Source organism: Taurulus bubalis, assembly GCF_910589615.1.
Source record: "Taurulus bubalis genome assembly, chromosome: 21".
NCBI classification, from domain to species: Eukaryota; Metazoa; Chordata; class Actinopteri; order Perciformes; family Cottidae; genus Taurulus; species Taurulus bubalis.
The window spans coordinates 6,112,727-6,140,686 of NC_136609.1; the positions used below are offsets into that span (position 1 = coordinate 6,112,727).

Sequence of the window (27,960 nt, forward strand, 5' to 3'; positions counted from 1 at the left end):
TAAACAATGCTGATTATGGTTGTTTCAATAAATATACAACTCCCATTATCCCCAACACCTGCTCGTCTCTTAGAAACCCCCCAAAAAATGTAACTTTTTTTTTTAAAGCGAAGGAAATAAGCTTCAAGATTGGTCAAGTAAAAACAAGTAACTCAAGCACCTGCTTTGAGGAAAAGAAAAAAGAAAAAATGTTTTAACTCTCGCTTTTGATTACTTCCCGTCATTCCAGAAAATATCTAGTACATTCATTGTCACCTCTTTGCTATTTATCCTAGCCAGTCGAGGTACAGCTAACATAAACCACCTCAGATTCTCCCCTCAGATCTTAGTGCTTTTTTCGTCTAGATATCTTGAGGTACTGTACAATTCACAAACGCTTTCCTGAGTTTTGTTTGTTTTGTTTGTTTGTTTTGCAGAATACGGGATCAGAAGAGATGAGTGCGAGTCAGGGCCCAGACTACTGCCGCCCGACCGATTACCGCTCCTAGCAGGACAATAAGAACAATGGCGACTGTCAATCCTCTGCTTCTCAGACTCAGCCGCTTAAGTTTTAAAGCTCTTAATAATCGTCAGCTCATGCCATGAATTTAGATCGTGAGGAAAATAAACAAAGAAAGAAAAATCAGAAAGCACCACTTCAGGCACTTGGATAGCCAACTAAAATCTCAAGAACAAGAACATAACGATATATATACACAGACACTGGGGCGTCTCTTCTGAAGCCAACTTGCTTGCAATGTGTAAACAATGCCTGGCTTTCTGGAGTGTCAAGCATTCAAATTAAAACTCTTGCTCATTAACTGCAAACCTGCCAGTCGTCTCATCTAACCAGGTCTCCCGGCGCGTCTAAAACCCTGCTTGTGAGAACTCAGTGGGCTTGTGTTGGCCTTCTGTGTGCCATTCCATCCAGCACAATGCTTCTGCCCTGAGGGGAGGGATTGTGGATGCCTCTTTTTCTCTCAAGGGCGGAATCCATCTTTTCAGTGGCTGCAGCCGAACATTTTGTTCCACTCAGTGTACGTGTCAATCTCTTTCTGTGATATACTGGCTTGGAATTTACAAAAGACACTCTCAAAGTCCTGGTAGGTGAGGGGCCTGACCTGTCCCCGGGGCATCATACCCGACATGTCCATGCCTTGTGCAGAGACGTGTAGCAGACCCACGAGGGCCTCCTGGCAGAGTCTGGCCATGTCCAGGCCGGAGAAACCCTCGGTACGCTGGACCAGCAGCGCCAGCTCTTCCTCGCTCAAGCAGTATTTGTGCTGAGATTGAACCAGGAGCTGACCCACGATCTGGTGTCGGGCTCCGCCGTCCGGCAGGGGCACCAGGACCCTCCGAGCAAAGTACCGACGCAGCCCTTCGTCCATGTCCTGGGGTCTGCTGGTGGAGCAAACCACCAACACTTGGTTGCCTCCGTCCTCGCCTGAGCCCATGAGAAGTGAGTCCAACTGGGCGAGCAGCTCCCCCTTCAGCCGGTTGATGGGGCTCTCCTCGCTGAGGTGTGCCGACAGCAGCATGTCTACCTCGCTGATGAACAGTACAGAAGGCTGCCGGCAGCGCGCCACAAGGAAGGACGCCCGGATTATTTTCTCCCCCTCTGCCAGCCACTTGGTGGCCAACGTGGAGCCGTTGAGCTGGAGGAACGGAGCCCCCAGCTGGCTGGCCAGGCAGCGACCCAGCAACGTCCTGCCACTGCCCCTGGGGCCAAACAGCAACACGCAACGTGGGGCTGGTCCTAAACTGCTGAACATGTCAGGGCGCAGAATGGGCCACAGGACCTCCTCCTTCAGAGTCGCCTTGGGCAGTTCTAGTCCTGCAATGTCACTCCAATCCACTGGGGGCCCCTGCTGGACGATTTCAGAGGTAACCATGTCTAGGAGGTGGGGGTCACTGTTTTTTAGCTGCTCTTCAGCGGGCCGGGAGGAGGAAGTGGAAGAGGAGGAGGTAGGCCCTGGCACCGAGTGGGAGAGGTGGAGACGGTGGTCATCAGCGCCTTGCTCACTGAGGGACGGGGAGGTGAAGCTGGCAAGGGAATCTGTTGAGCGGGAACCCCCCAGAGTGGAGGTGACATAGGCCGGCGGAGTCAGCGGACCACCTGTCGCCTGGCTGCTGTACTTCCTCTGCTGTTGCTCTGAGGACATTGTGGACTGCTTCTGAGGATTAAAAGGCAAAGACGACTTTTCAGCACCTCTGTCGAAGCCAACACCCCCGGCGCTGTTGGAGCCTCCATTGGCACTGCTGCTGTCAGCTATCCTGTACATGGGGCTCTCAGCGGCGCTCCGGGCCTGGCCGTAGCCAAAGTTAGCGTAAGCGGAGTCTATCTCCCCTTGGCCTGTCATGTAGAAGGCTTTCCTCTTCAGTGAGTTGGAGGAGCTACTGTTGAGAGCCGTGGGGGCGATTGGGGTCAAGTTGTGGCTCTGGTATGGGTATCCAGGTAAAGCAGAAGAGGGGGGAAGGGGTGTAGGTGCAGCGATGCCTGAGGGGAGGTATGAAGACGGAGGGGGGGCTCCCCCAGGGCTGTATCCCGGCCCGACTGAGCTCTGAGCTGGGTAGCCTGCTGGGGGGTAATTATAACTAGACAAGTTGGGGGAGCCTCCGTTGTATGCTGGGACTAAAGTGGGGTGGGAGGGCGGCGGGGGCGGCTGCAGGAGCCCAGAGCTGTGGAGCGGGGAGGGAAGCGCCGGGGCTGGGGCGGACTGGGAGCTGTAACTACCGTGCAGGTAGGAGCTGCCGTACGGGGGGCCGTATTCCTGAGAGGCCATGGAGGAGGTGTGGAGGGCGGTGGCGCTGTGGCTCCCGCAGCTGCTGCTGGAGTAGATGGGCTCGCTCAGGGTGCTGGAGGCCAGGCCCGGGGAGCTGCACATGCCAGACACCACATCGGAGGCCGCCGCCACCCCGCCCTTTCGGATGGAAACCCCCTCAGGGATGCAGCTCATGGGGTAGACGCCGTCCTGCCAGGGCTCCGATTCACCTTTGCGTCCGTTCATTAACCCCGGGCCCTCCGAGTAGGAGCCCGGCATCTCTAGAATGCCAGAGTACTTCTCGGCATACTTCTTGAGCAGGTTGGAGGCGGTGAGTGCCGAGATGTCGTCATTGGCCCAGGCGTACTGGTAGGCGGCGGAGCGCTGCAGGTGGCCTGGCACCGCCCTGTAGGCCTCAGCCTTGTGGGCCGGCGAGCGCGTGGTGGAGGAGATGTCGAAGTGCTGTTCGGCCCACTGGCTGTGCTCGGGGGTCCACTGCATCTTTAAGCCTGAGAGAGACGGAGACAAAGGCAACATTGACATGTTAAAACCGTTTTAGCAATAATTAAAATTGACAACACCTTCAAATTGCCTGGGATGGAGCGTGGTCAATAAAAAAGGTGATATTCATCAGCAGGCTTGTTCGGCGTGGTGCTCTTTATTTTTTTTCCTATTTTTCTTCCCAATAAATATTTCTGAAAGGGTTTTGTGTCCAATCGGCACATAAGTTGTTCATTTCTACAGATCCTAAGATGGACAGAGTGGGTGTCGGCAGGTACAGTGCGGCACAGAGGGATTGTGGGATGGCTGGTTACGGCAGCCCTAATGCACCCTGGCCAGACCAATAAGACAGAGGCATTGAGGGTCACTCTATAATCCCCGGCTCATCTGAGGTGGCTGGAGATGGGTTTGAAAATGCGCCTTGCAGAGTACCACAAAGCAACACACACACACACACACACACACACACACACCCCTTTGCTTATGATGCTTTCATCGCACACGCACACACACACACACACACACACACACACACACACACACACACACACACACCCGTGCTCAGACACAGGAAAAAAAACTACCTATGCCTTCACTCAGGCGTGCTGGCGCGCACACACACACGCTTTCTTTCTCTCACACTCACACTCACACTCACACACACACACACACACACACACACATTACACACACACACACACACACACGTCCACTGACCCAGACGGACAAACACAGGGCGCGCGCAGGAGCTGCAGCGAGCAATGAATTACAACACATTGTGTCTCAAGCTTAGTTCCTGTCTGCACGGCTCCACCTTGACCTCCCCTCTCTCTCTCTCCCTCCACCGCTCTCTTTACCTTCCTGTCTGCCCCTCTTCTTCATGCCTCCCTGCCGCCCTGTCTACCCACCCCCCATCGCCTCTCTTCTTCTTTTTTTTGTGTCGTCCATTTTCCACCCCTCCCGTTAGATCCTCCTTTATTTCTCTTTACCTCCCTTTTTATTCTGACTGCATCTATTTCGATACCTCTCCTTTTTCATTCCCTTTTTTCTCCGTGGCCACCCCTCCTCTTATTTTCTCCCCGTGCGCCCGCTTCGCCTCCTCCCCTCCCCTTACGCCGTCTCATCTCAGACACACTCACCTGGCTCTCCCCTTTATTGCCTCAGGAGGCTGGAGAGCCACTGTTTCCTTTAATCCCAGCCAATGCCATCTGCAAACACCGACAGTCCCGCGGCGACTCCATCGTCGTCTCACTATCAAAGCCGCGGCGGCATCAAAGGCTGGACGGGGCGTAAATCACAGCCGCCGCGGCAGATTGAACCTCCGTTTGATTTGACTTAGTGCACACAAATAAAGGATAATATTGGTGTCATTTAGGCCGCTTCCTCCGACTTATTGACTGGCTGCGGATGCATGTAGGGGTCCACAGCTGGGGGTCTGGTGAGCGACTCCCTGCCTCAGAACTGGTCGCTGCGTGTGTTTGTGTGAGTGGAGCATGCACAATGAAACCCATTCATAGAGGAGCACATCTTCCCCTTCCTCCCATCCACCTATGCTACCGAAAACACACACACAGAAGCAGACACATACACGTTCACACTCTCTTGCTCCCTTTTCCGAGGCCCTGTGTTTGTTTGGTAACAACACTGGGGAGGGTGGGTGGGGGGAATCCCCAGACTCCCATTTCCTCTCTGATTCTCCTCTCCAGCCATCTCTCGGTAGACGCCACTGGCTAATTAGCAGAATGGCGATCTGCTAATTGCGTTAATTTACAACATTTTAGCCGAGGGGAGTCTAGCGGGGGCTGGCAAGCCTGTCAATCCTCCTCCGCCTCCTCCTCCTCCTCCTCCTCCTCCTCCTCTTCCTCCAGTGTAGCGACGCCTCAGACAAAAGGCATAGCGGAGGAAAGTTTTGTATTAGCTCGGCGGCTGCTTTAATATTGAGGATATATATAGCAGCACGATTACAAATCGGGAATACTGGACCAAATAAGAGAAAATTAGGCTCCAGGCCAAATCCAGGTTTCACAGCAGCTTGGTTTGTAGACACCATAATACAGTTTTTTGTAGACATAAGAATCAATTGTCATTTCGTCAATATGGTGATCCTATCCCATCTAATAAATGTGGTTGTTTATCCTCCCTAACACTGTGTAATCCCGACACAGTGCAAACAAACACTGGAGGACTCGTGTCTCACGGCTACAGAGTAAATCAGTGTTTAAGAGCTTTTAAAGTCAGGGTTGTTCTCGGTATTGTACTCTCCAACCACATGTTTGATCCGTGGCCAGGAGCGAAAAGCGCCGATCTGGCAGTGCACAGTCTATAATTTCAACATTGGCTCATTAATAGATAATACGTAGCAGAGAGAAAGTGAGGAGAGAAAAAAGGCTCCGAGGCCAGATGCAGCCTCGTCTTCAGTTGCGCGTCTTTTGGCGGCCTCCAGCCTTGGGAGGTTAGTCACTGAGCTGCGGGGTCAATCTATGCGTTTCAGAAATATCCACCTTCACAAGTAATTTAATGCCGCAGCAGTAGCAAAGTAGTCTGCCATTCAGCGACAGAGTTCTATGGACCGCCATTGGTGATCAAGGTATCCCGACAATGGCGTTGAGTATTTTCACCGTGGCCTTTACCCCTGCTGTGCAGTTCCTGTGTTCCTTTATGTTGCCGTTACTGCCTGGCTTGGTTTTCCTTTCTGGACTCGAGAACCTTCCGTCGCACTTCAGCTCTCTTTGTGACAAGGAGCTGTGTGCTGGCAAGAATCCAGCGATGTGCGCCGTGATACAGGGTTACCTTTCAATATGTCGCGATACATTGCGATCCAGTAAGAGGTGATGTATTTAAATTATTTCAATATCATTTTAGGAAAACTGTCTCAACAATAATTATTTTACAAGATGGCTAACAATAGCTATATCTGCTTAAAGCTAGCTGCATAAAACTTAGCATTCTAACTCATTCTAGTATTCTAACTTAGCATTCTAACTTGATGTCAACGATTCTCACGAAACGTTGTCCAAATCGTTACATCTGTGGTATTGTAGTTTAGCATTATGGGACTGTAAAAAACTAATTTGACACTCAATCTCCATCTGATAGAGGGGTGACTGTGGCTCAGTGGTAGAGCGGGCCCATGGACAAGGCACTTCAGACCAAATCGCTTCCGAATTTGGACCGACTGACCTCATTTGGTCAGTTGGTCTTCTCTCTTCGAAGAGCAAAGCAATGGAACTGTCTACCAACAGAGCTGAAAATACAACACAATTGTTATGTATTTAATGAGGGTCTTAAATCATGGCTAAAAGAAATACAACATTGTTCACACACCTAACACCCCCGTAACACACACGTTTACTTAGTGTATCTATCTATGTATGTGGATGTATTATCGAACAGAGAAAAGGAATAGAGATGTGAAGGAGGGGGATCAGAAATAAAAATAAAACGAGCCTCGCAAATGGCACACGCGCTCCTTTGCACATGGTTTGACGATGAGTCCTCCATTTAAAGAAACATGAATCTATCTAATTCCGCCATTAATAAAGATAACATATATAAAAGAGTGTGTCAGGCTCCATCAGGGCTTTCATCTCCTCTATAATGAGGTTAATGCAGAGACGCAGTGATTACCCCGGCAATGCAAATGAAGGCCAAATGATAACTTGCACTATTTAAATAAGGTAATAGCGATTACTCTACGTTATTCAAATGAGGAGGGATACTTTGAACCGAGCGCTTTGAACTCGGCGCTCCTGCTCCAGAACATATGAAAGGGATGGAGGGAGGATTGACTTTGGAATCCGCGTGTATCCTCTAATTCAATGTGATGTAAACCAAGGGCAACGAGGGAAGCAAAGTCACATAATGTGGCGGCGCAGGGTGGGCGGCGGCGACGGGAAAATATTTAAAGGTAGCTCGACTCCTTTATTCTCATTTTCTTATAAGACCTTAAAAGTCATTAAGAAGTCCTTGAAATCGCTGACAAAGAAAACTAAAAAAGATCAAAATAAACACAAACATCCTTCCTTGTGTTTTTCTCTGGATGTTAATAACCAGGACTGTGAATGCCACCCTTTCACTTCCAAAAACTTCCAAGGCCCCTTTTTTTTTTTTTTTTTAATATGCAAATAATTCAGTGGAGCCTAATTTGCGCAAGTTTTTTTTTTTTACAGTGAAACTAGTGTATTCTGTCTGCGATTCATTCATTCATTCTTTTATTCTGGTTACAACGGAGCTGCGAGCTTGCAGCGTACCCCATGTTTGATTTTCTCCACAAGCTTTCAAGGGGTTTTTGTTGTTGTTTTAGAGGCCTGGGGGAAATTCACGAGGCATCTGGATGGACACATTTAAGTGTGAGGGTAAAAAAAAAAAAGAAGCAAATGTGTGTTGCAGAGAGGAAAAAAAAGAAAAGGCAGGGCGAGAGAGAGAGAGATCGTGCACTCAGCTGAGACAACATCCAACAGAAATTTCCAGCACCTTCTGAAGCGTCAAGCCTGCCAGCGTTTGGGTTTTTTCTTCTTCTTCCCTTCTCACTTCTTCTTCTCCTCCTCCAGCCTCCACATAGAGAAGCCTAATCATTCTCATTACACTCGGCGTCCATCTGCATCAACAGAGCTGCCTATTACCGTGCGCGCGTGTATGTGCAGTAAACAGCTCTTTAGAGAGAGCTAATGAGCTCTTTTAAGTCTGTCCGCTGTGTGATTCTGCAAGCGGGGTGTCAGAGCAAACTGCCCATTTCAGTAACGTCATAATTAAGCCGTGTGTGTGTGAAGAAGAGATGCCGGCACACACACGCACACACACACACATAACCTGAGAAAAGACGTACAAGCATGCGTGCCCTTTTTTTTGTATTTCTAACACATACAGACACTGAAGACCTTCAAAAAACAAGCTATCATGTCATATTTATATATATATATATATATATATATATATATATATATATATATATATAAAAAAAAGAAGAAGAAAAGTGTAGGAGGAGAAGCCGCATGACAGGCGATAACTTCATCAAAAGAGACCTGTTTTCACACACCACCGGGGAAATCTAACCGCTTATTCAAATCCTTATCAAATACACCAGAGGGCATCTTTTAACCTCTAAATCGCTGCACACACACACACACACACACACACACACGCACACACGCACACACACACACACACACACACACACACACACACACACACACACACTGCATGTAGCTACTGTTTCACGAGTGTGCGCAGGGCCTTGTGTGTGTCTGACAACCTCCGGACCACCTTGTTAATGAGTCCAGCACACTGTGACTAAGCCACGGGCTACGCTGTATTGGCACACAACCTGCAGTGGAGAGTCAAATAATGTGATTAGGTCCTCCAAAAGGCAATTAATTATGAAATTAGTCATAAGCTGGTGTCACACACACACACACACACACACACACACACACACAAATCAAAACTCCCTGCCCGCGTTCAAGAGCAACAGTTGCGGGGACAAGGGGCAAAACATTTTGGTTTTTTTAAAAGATCTAATTCCGTGTGATTTCTTCGTAATCAGAATTAATAAAAGCCAAAACCTGTGAACTGAACTTCTCTTTCGTCCCCGATGCGAGACGACCGAGCAGCCGACGAGAGAATCCGCGTCTTTGAAGCCCGGCGGTTCGAGCCCGAGCCGCGGCTTACCATTACAGCGACTCGAGTCTGTCGCAGAGCAACGACGACGACAACAACAACAACAACAGATAAGGGAGTAAACAAAGCGAGTTCAGAGTCTAGACGGCGAGCAGTGACCGGGGAGAGATGAGCTGTCACTAACTCAAAGACAGTAAAGGGGAGGGGGAGGGGCTGTAAAGATGACAGCTCAGAGCTGCGATATAAGGATATTTGACAAATGACAGCATCTTAAAAAAAAAAAATGTAAAAAATCAAATATTCATTGTAATGTGTGATCTTTGACCTCGTGATAAGTTTTACGACCATCAAAGTTTGAAGCGTCTTTGTGGAGCAGATTTGTGAGTGAAAAGAAATCCAGCTTTGAGAAATAGGCTTGGTTCTGCTATGTAAATGCAAAAAATATTAGGGTGTATTTTAATGACGACTCTAAATTTAGCTCGCAGGAGAAAATCAGACTCAACTCGCCATAAATCTTCCACTAAATTCCAGAGGCATATCATCGCCAGCCGGTATCAGATCTTCCTCCAAGCTGTATAAATTGACACTGTCTAAATTTCCTTTTACTAGACAGACTATTGAATGGGCGGGTTAAATGGGTAGGGCGCAGTTAAACAAATGCTCCGGATCAAGGAAATTGTGCGTGGCTTCTTTTGTCATTCAGAGAGGAAATTGAGAGATATTCGGCGGGGGCTCGGAGCCGGCTAACGCCTGGCATTCATCTATAATGCACTCGGCCTGTCCGTCACCGACTCCATTTCCTGTGACTAGCGCAGCGTGCCTAATCATCCGGCTCCACGCGGGGCGGCTTCCTCAAAGACAGGCCTGCACACACACACACGCACACGCACGCACGCACACACACACACACACACACACACACACACACACACACACACACACACACACACACACACACACACACACACAGGACACACCAACGTGACTGGAAACATCAGGCCCGCTGAGGCAAACAGATTATTATTATCAGGGGGACGAAACATCTGTAAGGATATGAGCTCAATGTAAATCATATTTAGGGTTGAAGTTACACTCGAGGATTAGTTACAGGCAAATAGATTTTGCTCTTTAATAATGGCTTATTACTGATCTATATGACATTAATACACAATGTACTTAACGATAACTTGTACTATTACTACAGATTGAAAAGCCCTCTAAGGCAAATTGATACTGGGCTATACAAATCTATTGTATTGAATTATAATGCATAGTTAATGCAAGGTTTATAAATTGTTACTTTTGGCTTTATTAAGTTACTTTTTATTTTTGATCGATACAACATGATCAAACCCAGCCCAGACTATTTCATTGTTAAACAATACAATTTGTTTGACTTCATAAAGACCGAGTAGTGACTGATGAACCCTGAATAAAATGTGTCTTATTAAGGATTAATAATGTGTTGCTTCTGGCTCATCAAGTTAATCAATAATTTACATCAATGATCCAACGTCAGTTAAACATGTAACACACACTTGTAATACCTCAATGAGTAATTATTTGTCAATGGTTTATAAGATAATTTAAGTCATATTACTCATCTATTAACAATAATCAATCAATGTGTGAACTTTATCAAATCAAAAGAAAAACATACAAACCCTAAATAAGGTTTACTTTATATTAAGTTATATGTACTAAAGCCATATTAAGTGAATTAATCACTTTTTTTCAGTTGATTTGTACTAACTTGTAACATTGTAATAAGTATACTTTATGAAGTAGTTACTTTTACCACGTTAATAAATCCTTATCAATTCTTTTTACTACCTTTTAATATTAGTAAATAATTGATCAACTTGATAAAGCAATTAGCAACAATGATGCTTTATTAAATTCATAAATAATTGAGTAAGTCACACTACTGATCTGCAAAAGCACCAATCAACAATGTATTAACTGAAAGCGCTTAGTAACATTTCATAAACCCATACTTTAGGGGTTTACACGTTTGAAATTGTAATATTAATGTGTAATAAATCATTTAATTAAATTTATAAACTAAAATCCCTCAGTGCAGGCTGACATGGTGACTCAACAAGCTGAAGCGACGCCTCCTGGAGACTTCAGCGTGCGGGTGAAGCTGTGGCCCCGCCCCCTGCAGCGTCTGTCATGTGACAGCAGCGGCAGCTCCGCATCTACATTCCTCGCCAACGCCTTACGAGGCCGCCGCCGCTCCTACCTGAGGCGCGGCCCCGAGGTTAACGTGGGCCACGCACTATCAATACTCCTCTGACGCCCAGATCCATACCTGCGGACCAGCACCACTTTGTTTACCTGTGTGCTCAGTAATTAAAATAGATTTCTGAGAGGAGGCCTAATCCTTTTAGAAATGACATCGATCTCCCAGTGCTGGAACTTTGTTGGTCTCTCTCTCTCTCTCTCTCTCTCTCTGTGTGGAGCAGCGTTGAGGACGCCCCACCTCCTCCTCCTCCTCCTCGGTGGAAAACTTTGGAAAGTCCTCGACGTGAAGGACGTCATTTGGGGCCCGGCGTGGAGGAGGGGCTGCAGTGGCGAGGTGGCAGTTGGAGATAATAGAGAGGAAGCCTCTAACCTCGTCCAAAACTGTCTGTCTTCATAAATAAAATGAGATAATTATTGAGTGAACAACATTACACGCCGACGACGCACTCTTTCTTCTCCCCCCTTCCTGCCGGCGCAGTTGTAAATCTCAACAAACGCGGCGCTTTCGGACATTAAGTGCTCGCTAAGCACAGTGGATGCATCATATTTCAAGAGCAGGCGTTGTGTGGGTGAGGAGATGGGGGAAAATGGAGTGTAATGGTTATCCATTATCTTATACGGCAACGGCGGCAATGATCATTTTCAAGTGACTCATTTCTGGAAGTACCTATCTATCGGCCACTTCGCGAGAAGACTTTGATGGCTAATCCACAACAACTATTCAGAGGTCATTTGCCGCGGCAGCGCCGAGACACTCGGCACAAGAGAACGCTCCAGCCTCCCTCATTATTCAAATACGATCCTCGGGAAAAGATCCACATCGCAAACAGGCGCCCGGAGTGGGCGATTACCTACACAGCACACTTCGGTCCAGAGTGGAAACATTAACAATGCGTCAACAAATGAATATATCGCGATACAAGTAAGAGTTTGAAAAAAGAAAATTGTGCAAAAAGAGATATTTGTCATGGGAATTAAATAGTGAAGCTGGAGCGTATTAACATATCAATGATCCCCCACTTGTGGGGAAAGGGAAAAAAAAGAAGCTTCAATAGCATCCGAAAGAAGTCGTGTCCGTGAGAGAAACCGTCGTATTATTCAATCATATTATATTATTCTGCCGGGGTAAATGTATTTTAAGAAGTGTGGGTGTGATGTTTGTTTGTGTGTGGTCTCGGCTCCACATGAATGGTTACTTAACACCACACTGATTTCCCCTCAGCAGTTAGAGGGAAAAAAACAGCCGATGCTCAATGATGCATCGCCGTGTTTGTTGCCGCCAGGCTGGTGTGTACGTGTGTGCATATGTCTGTGTGTGTGTGTGTTAGCTGGCACGTAGACAGAGCCCAGGAGTGACTCCCGGAGTGTCACCATCTGTGGATGCATTTATGTCTGTCTGCACTGGGCTGTGTGTGTGTTTATTTATGTGTGTGTGTGTGTGTGTGTGTGTGTGTGTTTGTGTGTGGAGTCAGACAGTAGACTGGACCACGGGTCCGACAGCAGCAGACAAACTCAGTGCCAAATACTAACTACGCTGTAAAAACGGTCTATTTTAGCGATATGAAAACTTTCCAGATTTCAGATAATACTCTTAAATTATTTTCCCCTTTCAAATATGTAAAGCATTGCCCTAAGGAGCTGAGAAAAATAAAATTGAAATTCCTGAAAGTCGTCTGATCACTGTGTAAATAAAAGGATGGTTTTAAAAGCCGGGGACTCAGTTTTTTTTCCGAGTGTGTGAAACCCTTGGCAAGCAAGCAAGATTAGAGTTCACCAGCAGTTGGTGGAGATTAACGCTCGCCGTGCGCGGCGCACGCGCAAAGGTGTGTGTGTGCGCATGTGTGCGTCCCGCCTGCGGTGGCTGTGTGGATTACTGAAGAGGCCCAGGCTGGGATAACCTCTACCCCCAGCCTGTGCACTCGCAGGAGCCTTCGCCGTGCATGTTTTCAGTGTGTCGGATCCCGCGCTCTTCATTCGGTCTGTGGTGAGATCTGCCAACTGGTGCGTCCAGAAAAGGACAAATGAAGACTTAGAAGTGGAGGTTAAAGTTCATGGCGTTTTTGGTTTATAATAAAAAACGAAAGTGTAGTTACACAATAATTTGTCCACTTCTCTGCTTACAATGATATTTATCTTTGGCTTGGTGTGACAGCGTAAAGTAAAGATAGGTTCAGAGCGGCGGCCATGTCGCTTGAGGTCGCGCGGCCGGACTCAAACTCCACCGATAGCGGCTCCGAGCTGCGGCCTTTTTCTTTTGTTTTAAAAACCCACACATCTGCCTGCTCCGGGTGTCAGGACGGAGCTGCCTTTAAATCCACTGTGGCTCGCGTTAATGCTGGAATTCGCACAGGTTGTCTAAACAGTCAAACAGCGGATCAATGCGCCCGATCGATCGGCGGCATTGAGACTGAACCGGTCGTGTCGAGGAGGGCAGAGGATTCTCACTAGAGCTCAGACACACACACACACACATATATATATATATATATAAATATATACAGCCGGCACTGCTGAGGATCTGGTGTGGTTTACAATACAAATATTTGCGAACGCCTGTATACAGATTTCTGAACACACGTTCCCCTCCAGCCACTCCGGCACACCGGCGCTCATCCCACATGAGCGGATTCAGGTCCTGTCTGCTGGAGTCGGAGCGGCCTGCCAGCAGTTTGTCTCAAAGTGAGGGCATCCAGTCAGCTCCGGCAGCTGAATATCAAGCTGGCTGCCGCCGCGTCTCCCCGCGCTCGACTGACACAGTCGATAGCTCTGCATTATTCATGGAGGGACGGCCAGGGGCCTCGATGAGATGGCCTCTCACTGAGGGCTGGATTTCAGCCTGTCCCAAACTTTACGGGGGCTGGCGGACGCGTGACACCTTCAACAACTGCTTATCGTCAGCGAAAATGACAACGCGAGGCGCGGCAAAGGGCACGCGACTTTAAAAAGGGAGGCTGGGTGAAGGGGGAGGGAGGGGCTGGGGGGTTTGTAAGCAAATTCAAAGGAAGATTTGTAGGTTTTGAACGAGAGCGTGAGTTTGACACGCCAGCTTGAAGACGAGCCTTCCGCAATGACGCTGCCGCCTTTTAAATAAAATAGAACACAGCTAAAATAGGCCCCACTCTGACAAGTAAAGTACATATTATGACTCCCCTGTCAGCTCCTCGTGTTTGCTATCAAGTCAATAAACACGGATCACAAAGTTTACACGAGAACCTGAAGCGTCCTCTTTGCGCTAATAAAAGGAAAACAAATCATAATTTCAAATGTTGCTCGTCCGTGTTTGCTGATTTCCATTACACAGACTAAAGACATCAATTAGCTAAACTGCGTCTGTTAAAAAAATAAATAAAAGGGGAGGAGGGAGGGGGAAACAAGAAAGGAAAAGAAGACAGTTATTTGGAGCAAATCAAACAAGACGCAAAGAGAACCAGAGGCAATGAAAAAAACACGTCAGGCTGCTTGATATCAGATCTCTGGAGGAGAAATGTGATGGGCACCGATGAGCAGAAGGCATCTCAGGAGAATTGGACAGAGGAGAGATTTAATGTGATCATAGGGGACGCTCATCTTTCAGGGAACGGGGTAATAATGAGCAATCAATAACGTCCTTAACAGAGTTAGAGCGAGCGGCTGACAGCAGATGTAAGGCTCCGGCTAACAGCCTACGTCTGATCTCACATTACCGCGCCGGGGTCTGGGCTCGAACACGCACACACACACGCACACACACACACGCACGCACACACACGCACACACACACACGCACACACACACACACGGGGAAGGGGCGTACAGTATGCATGTACCAGCATATGGACCGGCACACCAACATATGGACACACAGTTCCTTTTGTTTTTTTACCCCCCCTCCCCTCCATCACACACAGACACACACACACACACACACACACACACACACACACACACACACATACACACACACACACACACACACACACATATTCACACACACACACACACACACACACATATTCACACCATCCCACTCACACACACACACACACTCTCCTCAGGTGACATCCGCTAGCGCTGTGTCATTGTCGATCGATCAATAGCTGTAATCACATTCAAAGGCGATGAACACGGCGAGCTCAGTGCTGTGAACACAGTTTATCCGCAGACGGGCGACTTTACAAGCTAACTGACAAGAGACGCCGGCAGATTCCTTTTAGTGGTACTTGCAAGTTAATAAAAAAAAAATTAAACACATGCATTGTTTATTTATGAAGTAAACAAAGATCTGTACTCTGCTGTCGACGTGGGTCGGGTGTCAAAAGCCATATAATGCCTATAATAATGTGTATGTGATGAATAAAATACCAACCGTACCTGCTCTGTTAAAAACATTACTGAAGCTAGCGAACTATTAATTCATTAATAAGGGCTGTCACTTTGTATTCGATATTCAAACCATCAATACAACAAAAATATATCAGATATGTAATGAGTTTAAATTCTAAATCCTCAGCTGTGTGTCGTACTCCACTTCAGCCATTGAACCACTAGCCGGCTGCGCTATAGCTCCCTTAGCTAGCGCAAACCAAATGACCTGAGGAGTCATGTGAGGAGGCAATTTGGCCACACAGGTGGGAAAATTGTGGATTAAGTAGCTGTCCATAAAATATTGTAACCCCCAACAACCTTTTACATCACAATAACGTTAGCTTAGCATTTGGGCTAATTCGCTTAACTCAAACAAATGGCGTATACGTTTCGAATTTGTACAATTTTGATTATTACTTTTTTTACAGGGACTTTTATCTCTATAGAAGTTGCTTATTTTTTATAATTAGCTGCCACTACATTTGCCCTCTGTAAATATTCTGAATACAGAAATAGGTAATAATAAGTAATTACTATTTGGCATTATAGAAGGGGAGTAGATATCGAAATCAAAGAAACATAAACACTTTGGACAAAGCTATTTTTTGATGATAACATATAAGTAAAAGCAAAACAAAGTGAACTGTCCCTTTAATAATTGCTCACCCCTGCCGTGTGTATGTGTGTGTGTGTGTGTGTGTGTGTGTGTGTGTGTGTGTGTGTGTGTGTGTGTGTGTGTGTGTGTGTGTGTGTGTGTGTGTGTGTGTGTGTGTGTGTGTGTGTGAGCAGATCAGGAAAGGGACTGGTCGGGGTTATCAATATTCAGACCGAGCTAAGCTGAAGGTTCACATTCATTTTTTGGTCAATCAAAGGACAGAAAATTCAAGTGATATGTTTTGACCGATCAACCAAACGATTCTCAATTTAGCATCATAGAAAACAACTAAAACCAGCTAATACTCACAAGGTAGGCTGGGAGCTGTGGGTTTGGGGTATTTTTAATCTCTTGACTGATCCAGTAATGGTCTCAACATTTCAGCTTTAATAAGCAGCATATAAAGTGTTGTCTTCTCAGAAGCCAGAAGACGTCATCTCACCAAACTGTAGTTTTCTGTCTTTGGTTCGGAACAATTTCGTTCATTCAACTGCTTTTTCGCTGCAATACTGCTGATAAAAATGTCAAATGTTTGATGAGGATCTGGAAATTCCGGTCCGTGTTGAACTTGAAATGTATCCCGAGTGTAGCTTGCACAGCTACTTAACATGGAGCCCGTCCATGTTAAGTAGCTGTCAATAAAATCTCTTAGCCCCCAGTAACCTTTTGCTTTGACAACCCTGCATCTTCAGCCAAACCGTCACCAGAAACATTCTGCACCGCGCACTTAGACCGTTGCATGTTTTGGCAATAGTCGAGCACTCCAGAGTACATCCTGAACGTTATCAGCAGCAACCATCACGTCCTCACTCAAAGTCACCGACAGAAAAAGAGATATTTAATACCTCTCTGTTCACTATTCTGCTTGTTCCCTACACGGCTCTGCCTGGACTGGAGCTCTGCAGTGAGAAAGACAAGGACCTTGATAACAGCGCGGATGCACGTTGGCAACTTAATGTACTTTCACATATTTTCCGTGCAATATTTCTCCCAGCAGCCGCGGTTAGAAACTCCTGTTTTCACTCTTACTAAATAAATAATTACAGCTTTATTACTGTGTGGCGCAGCTCCAACCCCGAGGCGGACGCAGGGAGCTCTACCTGTTTGTCATCCGGACAGGAAACACAACACCGCATCTCCAAAAAGACAAATGATGATCCAGTTTGGGAAAACCGGAACAGGAACCAATATTTCTGACGCCTCCTTGTTATGCGACCAAATAAAAGTTGATTGGAAAAGCGCCACATAAGAGAATGAAATGCAGAGGGAGATAAACGTCTGGTGAAGAAGATGGGAATATGATCAGGGAGAGAGGTGGAAGAGCAGTGGAAGGGGGGGAGAAAAAAGGGTGCGATTCAGCAGTGAGAAAAGGGCGTGCAGTATTTATCGGAGATGAGCTGTGACATAAGATAAGGAGTGACTCCGCTGTCCTTTTGGAAGGGGAATGTCATTCCGCCACCGAGGTCCCAGGAGGGAGATGAGTCAAGGCCGAGGGAACGAAGGGCCAACAGCGCAGCCTGCAATTCAAGCCATATTTTCTTTTTAAGTTGTCATGATGCATTCATTTCCTGCAAAATGAAACCTCGTGCAGACACTGAGCAGTAGCTCTACGGTACCTGCATGACATAGAGTCAACGGCCGCTTTCATTTTGTAAACAATATCACTCTGTCGCAGGGGCTCCAACCCTTGTCAACAAACGTGTCGGCTACCAACAGCTGACCAGACGTGTCAAGAAGGGTTTCAAGCGTCTCCTAGCAACAACGCTCCGGCGCGGCGTGCAAATCTGAAACCACAACACGGACTTCTGCACTGTGTCAGTTCAGCAGATGTCCAAATAATGCTGCGAACGTAAATCTAATCCCGTGTTCATTCTGTACATGCTACACGTTGATCCCCCCCCCTCATCGCGGCTTTAGCGCCGCTGCTCATCAGGTTGTTAGCGGCGTCAAAGCTACGGGGGTTTCTTATCTTATCGGTCAAATCGGCGGACGGCGCGCAGGAAATGAGACGCGCCGGTAGCGATACCGCCGGCGACGCTCATCCGTCAGGACGCGTGGGCTCAACTACCATACTGTAGCACAAAGACCCACGCAAACGAAAACGGCGCCGGCGAAGCGGTAGGAATGGAAGAGCTGGCGTTACACAAGCAAAGTCATTAGTCGCGTCCGTGGAGGGAAACCAGACGAAGAGGACGGAGGCTGCACAGGAGAGGAAGTGACAAACTTCTTGCAGCCCGGGCACACATCTGCATTTTTTTCTAAACATGAGTGTGTGTGTGTTTGTTTCTGATGCGGCCCCCTCATATTACTGTACTTGTTTGCTGTCTGGGGATGGAAAGAAAAAAAAAGGGCAGGGAGGGGAGGGTGTATGAAGAGAAAGAGAGACAGAATGGGAAAGAGATACACTAAGAGAGAAACAAAGACTGAAACAAACACATAGAGAGAGAGAGACACAGAGAGAGCGAGGGATGCTAATGTGTGTACTGCATCCCAAGGGATCACTTACTCAGTATAGACACAGTACTGGAGGACAGAGCACAGCAAGGGTTCATTGGCCAAAATCTCTCCTCACACACACACACAGACACACACACAATCCCTCCAAGCAATATTCCTGTAAGCACTTGTCCACTGAGAATAACTGCATTGACTGAAGTGGAGTCAATGTAAGAGGACGATAGAATCAGGGGATGTACGATAAAAAAAATAACACACACACACACACCCACAAAAAAAAAGAAACGGAGGGATCAGGAGAAAGCAGCAGGAGGAGGAGTGTCCACCTGGCCGGCGTCCAGGGGAATTAAACAGTCTGTTTACCGCTCTCAGCGCCTCGGCAGCGCCATGTTAGCCTAATGGCACGGACACGAAGCCAATTGATTTGTGGACCAATAGACCTGTCCCACAGCACAGGCAGATTACCTAGATCACTGGCTCTGCATCGAGCAGACATCGCTTCTCATTCGCCCCCCCCGGGCGCTGGGATGTGAACAGGGTTTAGCGTGCGTCCGTGTGGGCATACATGTACACGTGTCCCTCGGATTACAACACACAAGTGGGAGGGCCGCTTGATGTCCGCGGGGGTTCATCATTTCTCAGCTTGCATGTTGTAGCCTTCAGGCCTCATTTATTGTCGTTTTTTTTTTTTTCTCCCAGTGATGATGTACGCTCCTGTGTGGGTTTGGGTGAGGACGTGGTGTTGGGTGGAGCCGCAATGTTTCATATCGGGTCATACGGTGTGAAAAAGTTCTGCGGCTCAAATATGTAATTCAGAGCAGCGATCAAAGATTTGTTAAAGATCTGATTTGAGAAGAAAGTGAGGTTGCGATTTAAATTAATTGATTATATTATACATACAAGTAAAATTGCACTCTTTCAAAATGGTATGTATAAATATATACACACACACAACAGTTAATTGTTCATATATATATATATATATATATATATACATATATATATATATATATATATATATATATATATATATATATATATATATAATTAACTGTTGTGTCTAAGCAAGTTCTTAATAAAAGCTGATGAGTAAAAGATATGTTGCCGTGAATAGTTTCTTTTCTGTTTGCATTCATTCAAAAAGTAGTCCTATTAATATTATTGTATCAATTTCATCCATATTGTCCCAAAAAATAAGAGTCCAGCTCTGCTTTCTCCGCTGAAGTTGAACACCAACAACACTCAGTCCATACCTGAAGTGCAAAAGGAGTTCAGTTGGTGACATTTTCCCAGAAGGATCTAGCTGGCCACATGCTCGATGCCCATTTGTGTGCACACACTGTCCCAAATTGAATGTTACACCCAACAAAACAAAAAAAGACTTGCTGCAGGACAATGGAAGACCACACACACACTTGGAACTACAGTTGTCCGAGTGTACGGCTGAGGAGTGAGAATAATCCCACATTCTCCACAGTTTTCACTCATGTCAGTGTCCCAGTTGATAAGCATGAAAATCCATTTATCTACAAAGGAACTCTACGGTCCATATTGGACAATGTCTCTTTCATGGTCCCCCTTGCAGGCCCTTTTTTTTTCTTCCATCCACAAAGCCACCCAACGGACTCCTCCACGTCTGTAATAGGCCACATTCATTTGATATGGACACATCAAGGGAGATATTGCAGTGTTTTTTTTGTTGCCGTGCATCAAGAGAAGTGGGACTGCTTCACAGAGGCAGCAATATGCTCTGAACATAAAAGAACAATGGACGCAAGTCAGATGCAAAAAAAAAAAAAGATAGAAAGAAAGATACAGTGGCCTGTACACGAACACCGGAACACGTATGCTCGCATGGAGAACCACAGGGACCACGGCGAGGCCCGCTGTCATTATCGCTCAGCTTCCCCTCCAAAGAGAGTTGTTCTCCAGAATGAGGCCTCGGAGGAGCAGTCAGATTACAGATTAGCAGGTGGGGAAGAGGTGGAATTAAACACGCTGTGTAGCAGCTCGGCTAAGGGCGTTGTCAAACTGAGTCCCGTGGATTACACTGTGGCAGGAGGGAAATGTTTAAAAGAGAAAAATAAAACGACTCTTCTGGAGATTGTTACTGAAGCACTTTCCACACCGGTCGATGTTATTCATTGCCCATCTAATCCATATTTGTGTAAATGAGGTGTGCGGAGCTTTACAACACAAGACAGACACACACACACACACACACACAGATACAACCTCTGAGACTCTGATATTAATCATGATGCTACGTCTTAACCACCCTCTGGCTAATGCGCTAATGAATGAGAGAGCGCTAGCAGGCTAGCGGCTCTAATTCTCCTTCACAGGCTATCATGTTGCAGCCCGGAGACGGATCGATACCATTTGCTCAACACACAGGAGGCCCGGGGATCTATAAAAGGGCTTTTATTGAGTAATTAAACACCCATTACTGTCCCGCGCAGCCAAACAATAAATTTGATCAGCCTCTCAGGCGCAGATCCGGCCGTGATTAATACTCAGTGCATGCATGACATAAAAGACCGCGGTGACATTTTGCTAAATCCCCGTCTTAGGCCTTCTGACAGGGGTGCGACCGCTTCAAGGTTGTTGAGCGAGGGCGGGCTTCAAGAGGGCTCCGCGTGCAACCAGAGGGGATCCACGTTCACGACCCCGCGGGTCTGGGATCCAATCCCACCGAGGTTCACGTAGACGAGCAGCGCGGCCCTCTTTCTGTTCGACGGGCGTCAGAACGGCTCAGACTAAAAGTGATATTTTGAACCTTTTTTCCCCATCTGCCCTTTGGACTGTAACCTTTTAAAAGCTGGCAGTATAGTTAAGTTACTACTTAACAGTGTTTCTAAATGTCATTTTGATCATATTTTAGAAACATTCATTTTCAGAATTAGTAATAGTGGAGGCGTAAAATACAATTTGAGGCTGTTTATGAAGAAATACATTAAATGTTGGCTTACACGTTACTTTAACAGCCACTATTAAGTATTTCTAAGCAGTTTATTGCATCATAACAATACCATTTATAACACACCTGTAAGCAGATATAAGGGTATTGAAATAAACTGTAACCATATATTGAAGATAAAAGAAAAGTACTAATGCACAGGTTTAAACTTTTGCATTCATTTCACTATTACAGGAGTTGCATTGGACTGGAGGAGCAATGGAGGCCTGATGCTCATATGCAGTAGGCGTTCCCAGCAGAGCAGGACCACCATCATGTCACATTGGTCTCTACTGTCCAGCCTTTTCACAGCGCCTCCCATATCATTTCCCAACGTCCTTTTCCACACTCGCACAATTCAAAAACCTGCTACAATCCCATCCTTGTTGGAGAATATTTAGCGTTGTTGAGCCAACAATATGGCATCTGGGTGATTCTCCGAAATATGAATGGCCCATTCACGGGGGCTCAATGGAGTCGCTTGGCAGTGGCCCCGCTTCCCCTCCCTCCTCCGTGCTCAAAACAATATTCCGCGCAGCAGTCTTGGCACTTTTCCCCGAAATCAACAAAAGAGGAACTCGAAGCCGTCCCCGAAACCCTCAAAAGCATTAAGCCTCTGTGAGATGCGGAGTACTTGGCACAAGCAAAGCGATTTAACGACAATGGGCAAATCATACAGCGCTTTGTGAGATTTAGGGGATACAATAGCACTCGGTTTCCAAAGCACACATTAGTAAGCATGTCATCGGGACCCCCTGGGAGGATTTGAGCAGCCTAGAGGGGTTGTGTAGTGAAGAGGATAAATATATGTTACCGGGCACGAAGATGGAGCGCTGCCAACGCCTCCCTCTTCCTCACAACATACTGTGGATTATGAGTGTGTGGAATACATTAGCGGGAAAATCTTCTGAACGCGCAAACTAACCCCGGCAAACTGAACCCATTTGGCTTGTTAAGCGTATACATCGCAACACTTCCAAAATCAATTTACGACTATTTAACAGAGCGCAGGAGGTGCGGACGGGGAGGACATTCTCGCCTTCCAAAAAAAATAAAATGTTTTAATAATTTTACAACAACAACAAAACAAAACACGAGCCCCCGCCATGAAAAACTAAAAACAGAAAAAAAAACATACTTGTTATAAATGTGCGGCGCTTGCAGCCATGCTGACCTCTGAGTGCTAAACAAAACCAACCACGGACAAGCAGACGCCCACTCAAAAGTCAATACCATGCGCGCCTCCTCTCCCTCTTGTATGGTTAATGCATGATGCCAGGTAGGAGACAGACGGAGAGTAGGATCTCATTATATGCTGCATGCTATCATTAGCTATCTACCACATGTGTCCATCCTGCCAACGGAGTTGTACAAGACAACATCCTAATGCTCTCGCCCCGCTTCCAGTGGGGGGGACGGGGGGATGGGGGGGGGGAGGGGAGAGGGGGACTTGGCCCGCATACACACACACAGTTACAAGCATGCACACACACATGATCACAGGGAAGCACACCGACACACCTCCCTCCACTCAGCAGGCCGCGCGGTACAATAACCCATTTTAATACAGTTTTTAAAGACAAAAAAACTAAAGTTCTCTCTCTAATGGGGAGAGGGGGGAGATTTGTTGCTTCTCTCTGCTTTATGTGATCGCGAACTCTTCAGGTTTCCAGACTGTTGAGTCGGACGAAACCAGCCGTTTTATACCGTGGATTCTGGGAAACCGCGCAAGTTGTTCCTCAAGCGAAATTATTAATGTTTGCTGCTTTGTATGATCGTGAACTCAACGTCTCTGGGCTCGGAACCGTCAACAAAACACGATGCTTCTCCTACTAACCGAGAACGCTCCGGTGCAATTTAGACCAGAGCTGGAAACGTTAGCGTCGCACTACTCCATTTATCAAGAAGTAGCGAAGGGTTCTCAGGTGCCGGCCTCTCGAGGTTCTTATGAGGCATCTGAAGACGTCATCTTGGGCTTGAGGGAGCTTTGATTGGGATTTTATTTGGTCATTACACCAAAGACAGAGACAGAATTGGCAGGCTAATCGATAACGCCTGTAAATTGCCCGTCGCTGCCCGACAATAGCTACGTAGCAACAGCAGTTTATATATTTATTTTTTGCTCCCGCCGCCGGTTCGTGTCCGTCTCCCAGAGGCCACAGGCGGCTCAGTGATGCTGTGCCACACGCCCAGCCACTCAACATCCTTTGTGTCCATCCCCTGGCAGCCTGCCAAGCCTCAACACACACACACACACACACACACACACACACACACACGCACACACACGCCAGCTCTTCCTCGCCCCCGACGAGCCATTGTTCATTAACGCTCACGCACACCTTTGCCGCCTCGCAAACAAAAAAGTGTCCGACTTACTTGCCGCTCGTGCAAGACGCCGCCTCGCTAATCAAGATGTTAAAGCTGAGCTGCAGACGGGAGGGAGTGGGGCGGGGGGGGGAGCATACGGCCACGATCTCGCCCAGACAAAAAAAAATCTGATCATCCAGCAGCGTTGGCCAGAGATTACAGTCAGATCCTTCCTCTGCTCCTGGCTGTCATTTTCTTTGGCCCTTGTGGAGAGAGGAATACAAAAAAAAAAAGGCTCTCGTCGGCGTCCTCCAGCGCCGGGCCAAATGAGCGCCGAGCTCCCCCGCATATCAATGCACAATTTAACTTAAGACTTCCACGGCAATAACCTAATTAGAGACAGCGCCTTCTTATTTGACGACACAATGTAAAGGATAAGCTTCACGCCACCATGTCTATTGAGGTCTAATGGTGCGGAATATTACAAAGTGGAAGTTAGCTTTTTTTTCTCCAGTTCTTTTTTAAAATAAGTCCTTAGCATATTTAACGCTGAATGTTTTAATATCTGCCGGAGAATCCGGGCCATGGGTGGTGGAGATTGCTGGTAAAGAGTAACGGGAGGTGAGCGGGGGTCTGCTTAAAATTCAGGAGAGGGGGCCGCGGATCGCAAAGAAGGTGGAAGAGGAAGAGAGAGAGGAAAGAATGTTTAAAAAAAAAATCTGCAGCTTTGATTTGATTAAAACATATGAAAAACGACACATTACATAAACCAGAGATACTTCAAACATTTCGGGGGGGGGGGGCTCGGAGTTCAAAGAGAGTGAGATAATGCTTTTAATGCTGGAATTAACATGGAAATGAATTTAGCTGAGTGTCTCTCTCGGAAAAAAAGAGAAAGGCGGGAAAAAGTCTGGAGATTGGGCGACACTGATCTCGGATCGGTTTCGGCTGCTCAAAAGGCTCCCAGCTGGTATTGGGAGGTTCATCTGTTAGTTGGACGACAACCTCTCGTGTTTTAACTTGAAAACTGCTGTGAGATCATTTGAGTGGCGTGAACTTTTTGTTGTTACAATAACAGCTGATCTCTCACGAGCCGCGCTGCATAAAACAACATTCTGGGTATCGAGCGCCGCGGCTTTCAGCAAGTGTCCGCAGCAGTAAGCTGGGAGTATCACTCCACCGCGGAGTCAGTCTGTGGTGTGGATCCCACCCCTAAGTACACCCATCAGATTTTGACTGGATAATAACCAGTCAGCACTGGGAGTGCAGAATGAGTGTAATTTGGGAGTGAGGGAGCGTTTGAGAAAAGAAAATAATCCACGGACCGACAACTGTCAGTCACAGCAACACTAAATCCCTACACCCCCCTCCATGTGATGCAGCCAGTGTACCAACAGAGAAGGAGAAGGGGGGGGCTTGTCCCCGTCTCCTTGTCTACAGAGACAACCTGTTTCGGGGCGACCGACAGCTGCCCCCACCCCTCCCTCGTCTCTAGGAAGAGGAACTTACATCAGGGAGGAGGGTGGACACAAAGACTCACCAGTCTGCGCTACAGTTAGCTGACACGCGGCCCCGGCAGCGCTGCCTTCTGGGACGGAGGGAGCGAGAGAGGAGGGGAAATAAGTGGACGAAGAGTGAAGTGGACGAGAGAGCGAGGAGACAAGACGGGCTGACGCACTGTCGAGCAAACGTGGAGGAGCAGAAGCAGGAGGGGGGGAGAGAGAGGAGACGGGAGAGAGTGAAACAGACGGACGGGTCCGAGAGGGATTTGTTCTATTTGCATGTGCGGGGGCTCCCACGGGGGTCCCGCGCTCCAGCTCGGGCACAAAAGATAACACTTAACATATTTGCTGAAAGATGACAACCCTGGCTGGCTGGCGTTTTGAGGACGGCCCCTTTTGTCAGGAACGTGCAGACCGGAGAGACCCGGTGAAGACCAACACATGTCTCCCTCTCTCTCTCTCTCTCTCTCTCTCTCTCTCTCTCTCTCTCTCTGTGTGTGTGGAAAGAAAGAAATAATAAAATATCACAATATTCCCCCCCCACGTCCCTCTTTTACATCTGGCTCCAAGTCCCACGGGTGCAGGCGACGGCGGCGGGCACTGGGACGGTTTAAAACAGCTTTTAATGGTAAACATTACAGACTTGATAGGAAGTGTCAGGATAATTTATTTATGCGGTCCCACCGGAGGGAGTCGCTCGGCCACCCTCGGCTCTCTCTGTTCATTTGGGGACGTATTTAGATAAATAAAGGCAGAGCAAAGGTTTGCCTGTTTGTAGAGCAATTTCTCTTCCATTCCCATTATCTCTCCTCTCTCTGTCCCCATTAGCTGTACCGGAGATGTGAGGCGATACGTTATGTGTATAATGAGGGGGATTATTGCCGCTGTCACCGCAACACGCGCAGACAGCGGATGCAGAGGGACGGATCTTAAGCCGGGAGACTGTAAGCAAACAAATAGGACTTAGAGGAATAAACAGGTCGCTGAGTAGCGACATTATTTACATTACACACACACAGACACACACACACACACACACACACACACACACAAGCTGCACGCCTGGGCTTTTCTCAGCTCAGTTCTCACACATTTCAAAACCCATGCACCACATCGCTCCCCCATATGCTCCTCCACAATGACAGCAGTGGCGAACAATTGAATTCCTCCGATATAGAATCACGTCCACAAGTCGCAATCAAAAGTCAGCCATTTGTGAGCCGAATGCGGCGACGCGGCTGCAGGAGACCATGTTAACATGGAAATGGCTGCACACCTGTATGTGTGTGTGTGTGTGTGTGTGTGTGTCGTGTGCAACACCTGAGAGGCAAATAGAGGCATTTGTATTCTCATTAAAGGGAAAGTTTGACAGTGTGGACACGACACACACATATACAGCTATAATCACAAACACAACACACAAGTGCATCAGTAGGAGAAAGGAGGAAACAGCACGACGTGGAGCCAGAAACTGTGTGTGTGTGTGTGTGTATGTGTGTGTGTGTGTGAGAGAGAGAGTTCAAAGGTGAAAGGTTGAGTCCTCACTAATAACTGCTACAAAAACCAAGAATGTGCGATCGTGTAAGCTCGGCCCGACAGAAAAAAAGCACCGATTATTCATCAGAAAACTATCTGCTGCCACATCTCCGGGTGGGACGGACATTTATTTTTTTTTCTTCTCTTTTCCAACAATCCACCATTGTTCTACGTGAACGCAGGACACATTTCCTGCTCCGACACTCAAACATGGATCTTCTTCTGAAATTTGAACCGTCGTCCTCCCCAGTCTGTCATTGTTTGTTACTAACAATAATAACCACGCAGCAATAAAGTGAGTGTGAAACATGAAACGTAGAATAAAGTGTAATATAAATATTACTTTGCAGCGACTGAGGCCTGTGACTCACGTCTACGCCGTCCCATCCCATAATGAGCACGTTTTTGTATTCAGAAGTCAAAAGAAATCTCACACGAGTTGTGCGCGCAAGTGTTGGGAAAAAAATATTACTTCTGCCTCACGTCTGTCTCGCTCTTCTGCAGGTTTGATTATCAAAAATAAATTAAAAAAAGTTTTAGACTATATTTGACAGCAGATTATTAACGTCTAATGAAGACATCTGTAATTTAGAGGTAGACCAGGTAGCTGAATTAGCAGGATGTGAGCAAAACATAGAACATGAAAAATGAACCTAAACATGACATTTTGGAGATGTTCCTTATTAAAATAAATATCTATTTTTTTTTAATAAAGCTGAAGTATGAATACACACAAACACGATAAGATCAGCTCTAGTAAAATAAATATATCAAAAAGAAAATACACTCAAGTCACCAGCGATGAAACTCATCTGTGCACCGTCTAATACATTATTATTAATAATAACAACAATAATAATAATAACAACAATAATAATAATAGCAATAGTAATAACAAGTGTAATGTAAAATCCACCTACCATAGACGCTGCTGCTGCTGATCATCTCGTGCTGGAACGGTGAGAGGAAGAAGGAGAGGAAGAGGAGATGAGAGCATTGGAATTAAAATTTGTGAAGAACAAGAAAAAAATCCCCTTCAACCAAGAAAGAGAAACATGACAGACACTTTTTCTGTTTTTCTTTTTTTTGGTA

General features: G+C 46.8%; 1 protein-coding gene across 1 annotated transcript; it reads right to left on the reverse strand.

Annotated features, from left to right (window-relative positions):
- Positions 1-980: 980 nt before the first annotated feature.
- Positions 981-27,813, reverse strand: LOC306753132 (fidgetin-like; the record flags this gene model as incomplete). The annotated part of the gene is made up of 2 exons (XM_079236978.1): positions 981-3,250; positions 27,789-27,813. 2 exons carry the CDS (start codon positions 27,811-27,813, stop codon positions 981-983), a joined length of 2,295 nt encoding a protein of 764 aa, XP_079093104.1.
- Positions 27,814-27,960: the final 147 nt, after the last annotated feature.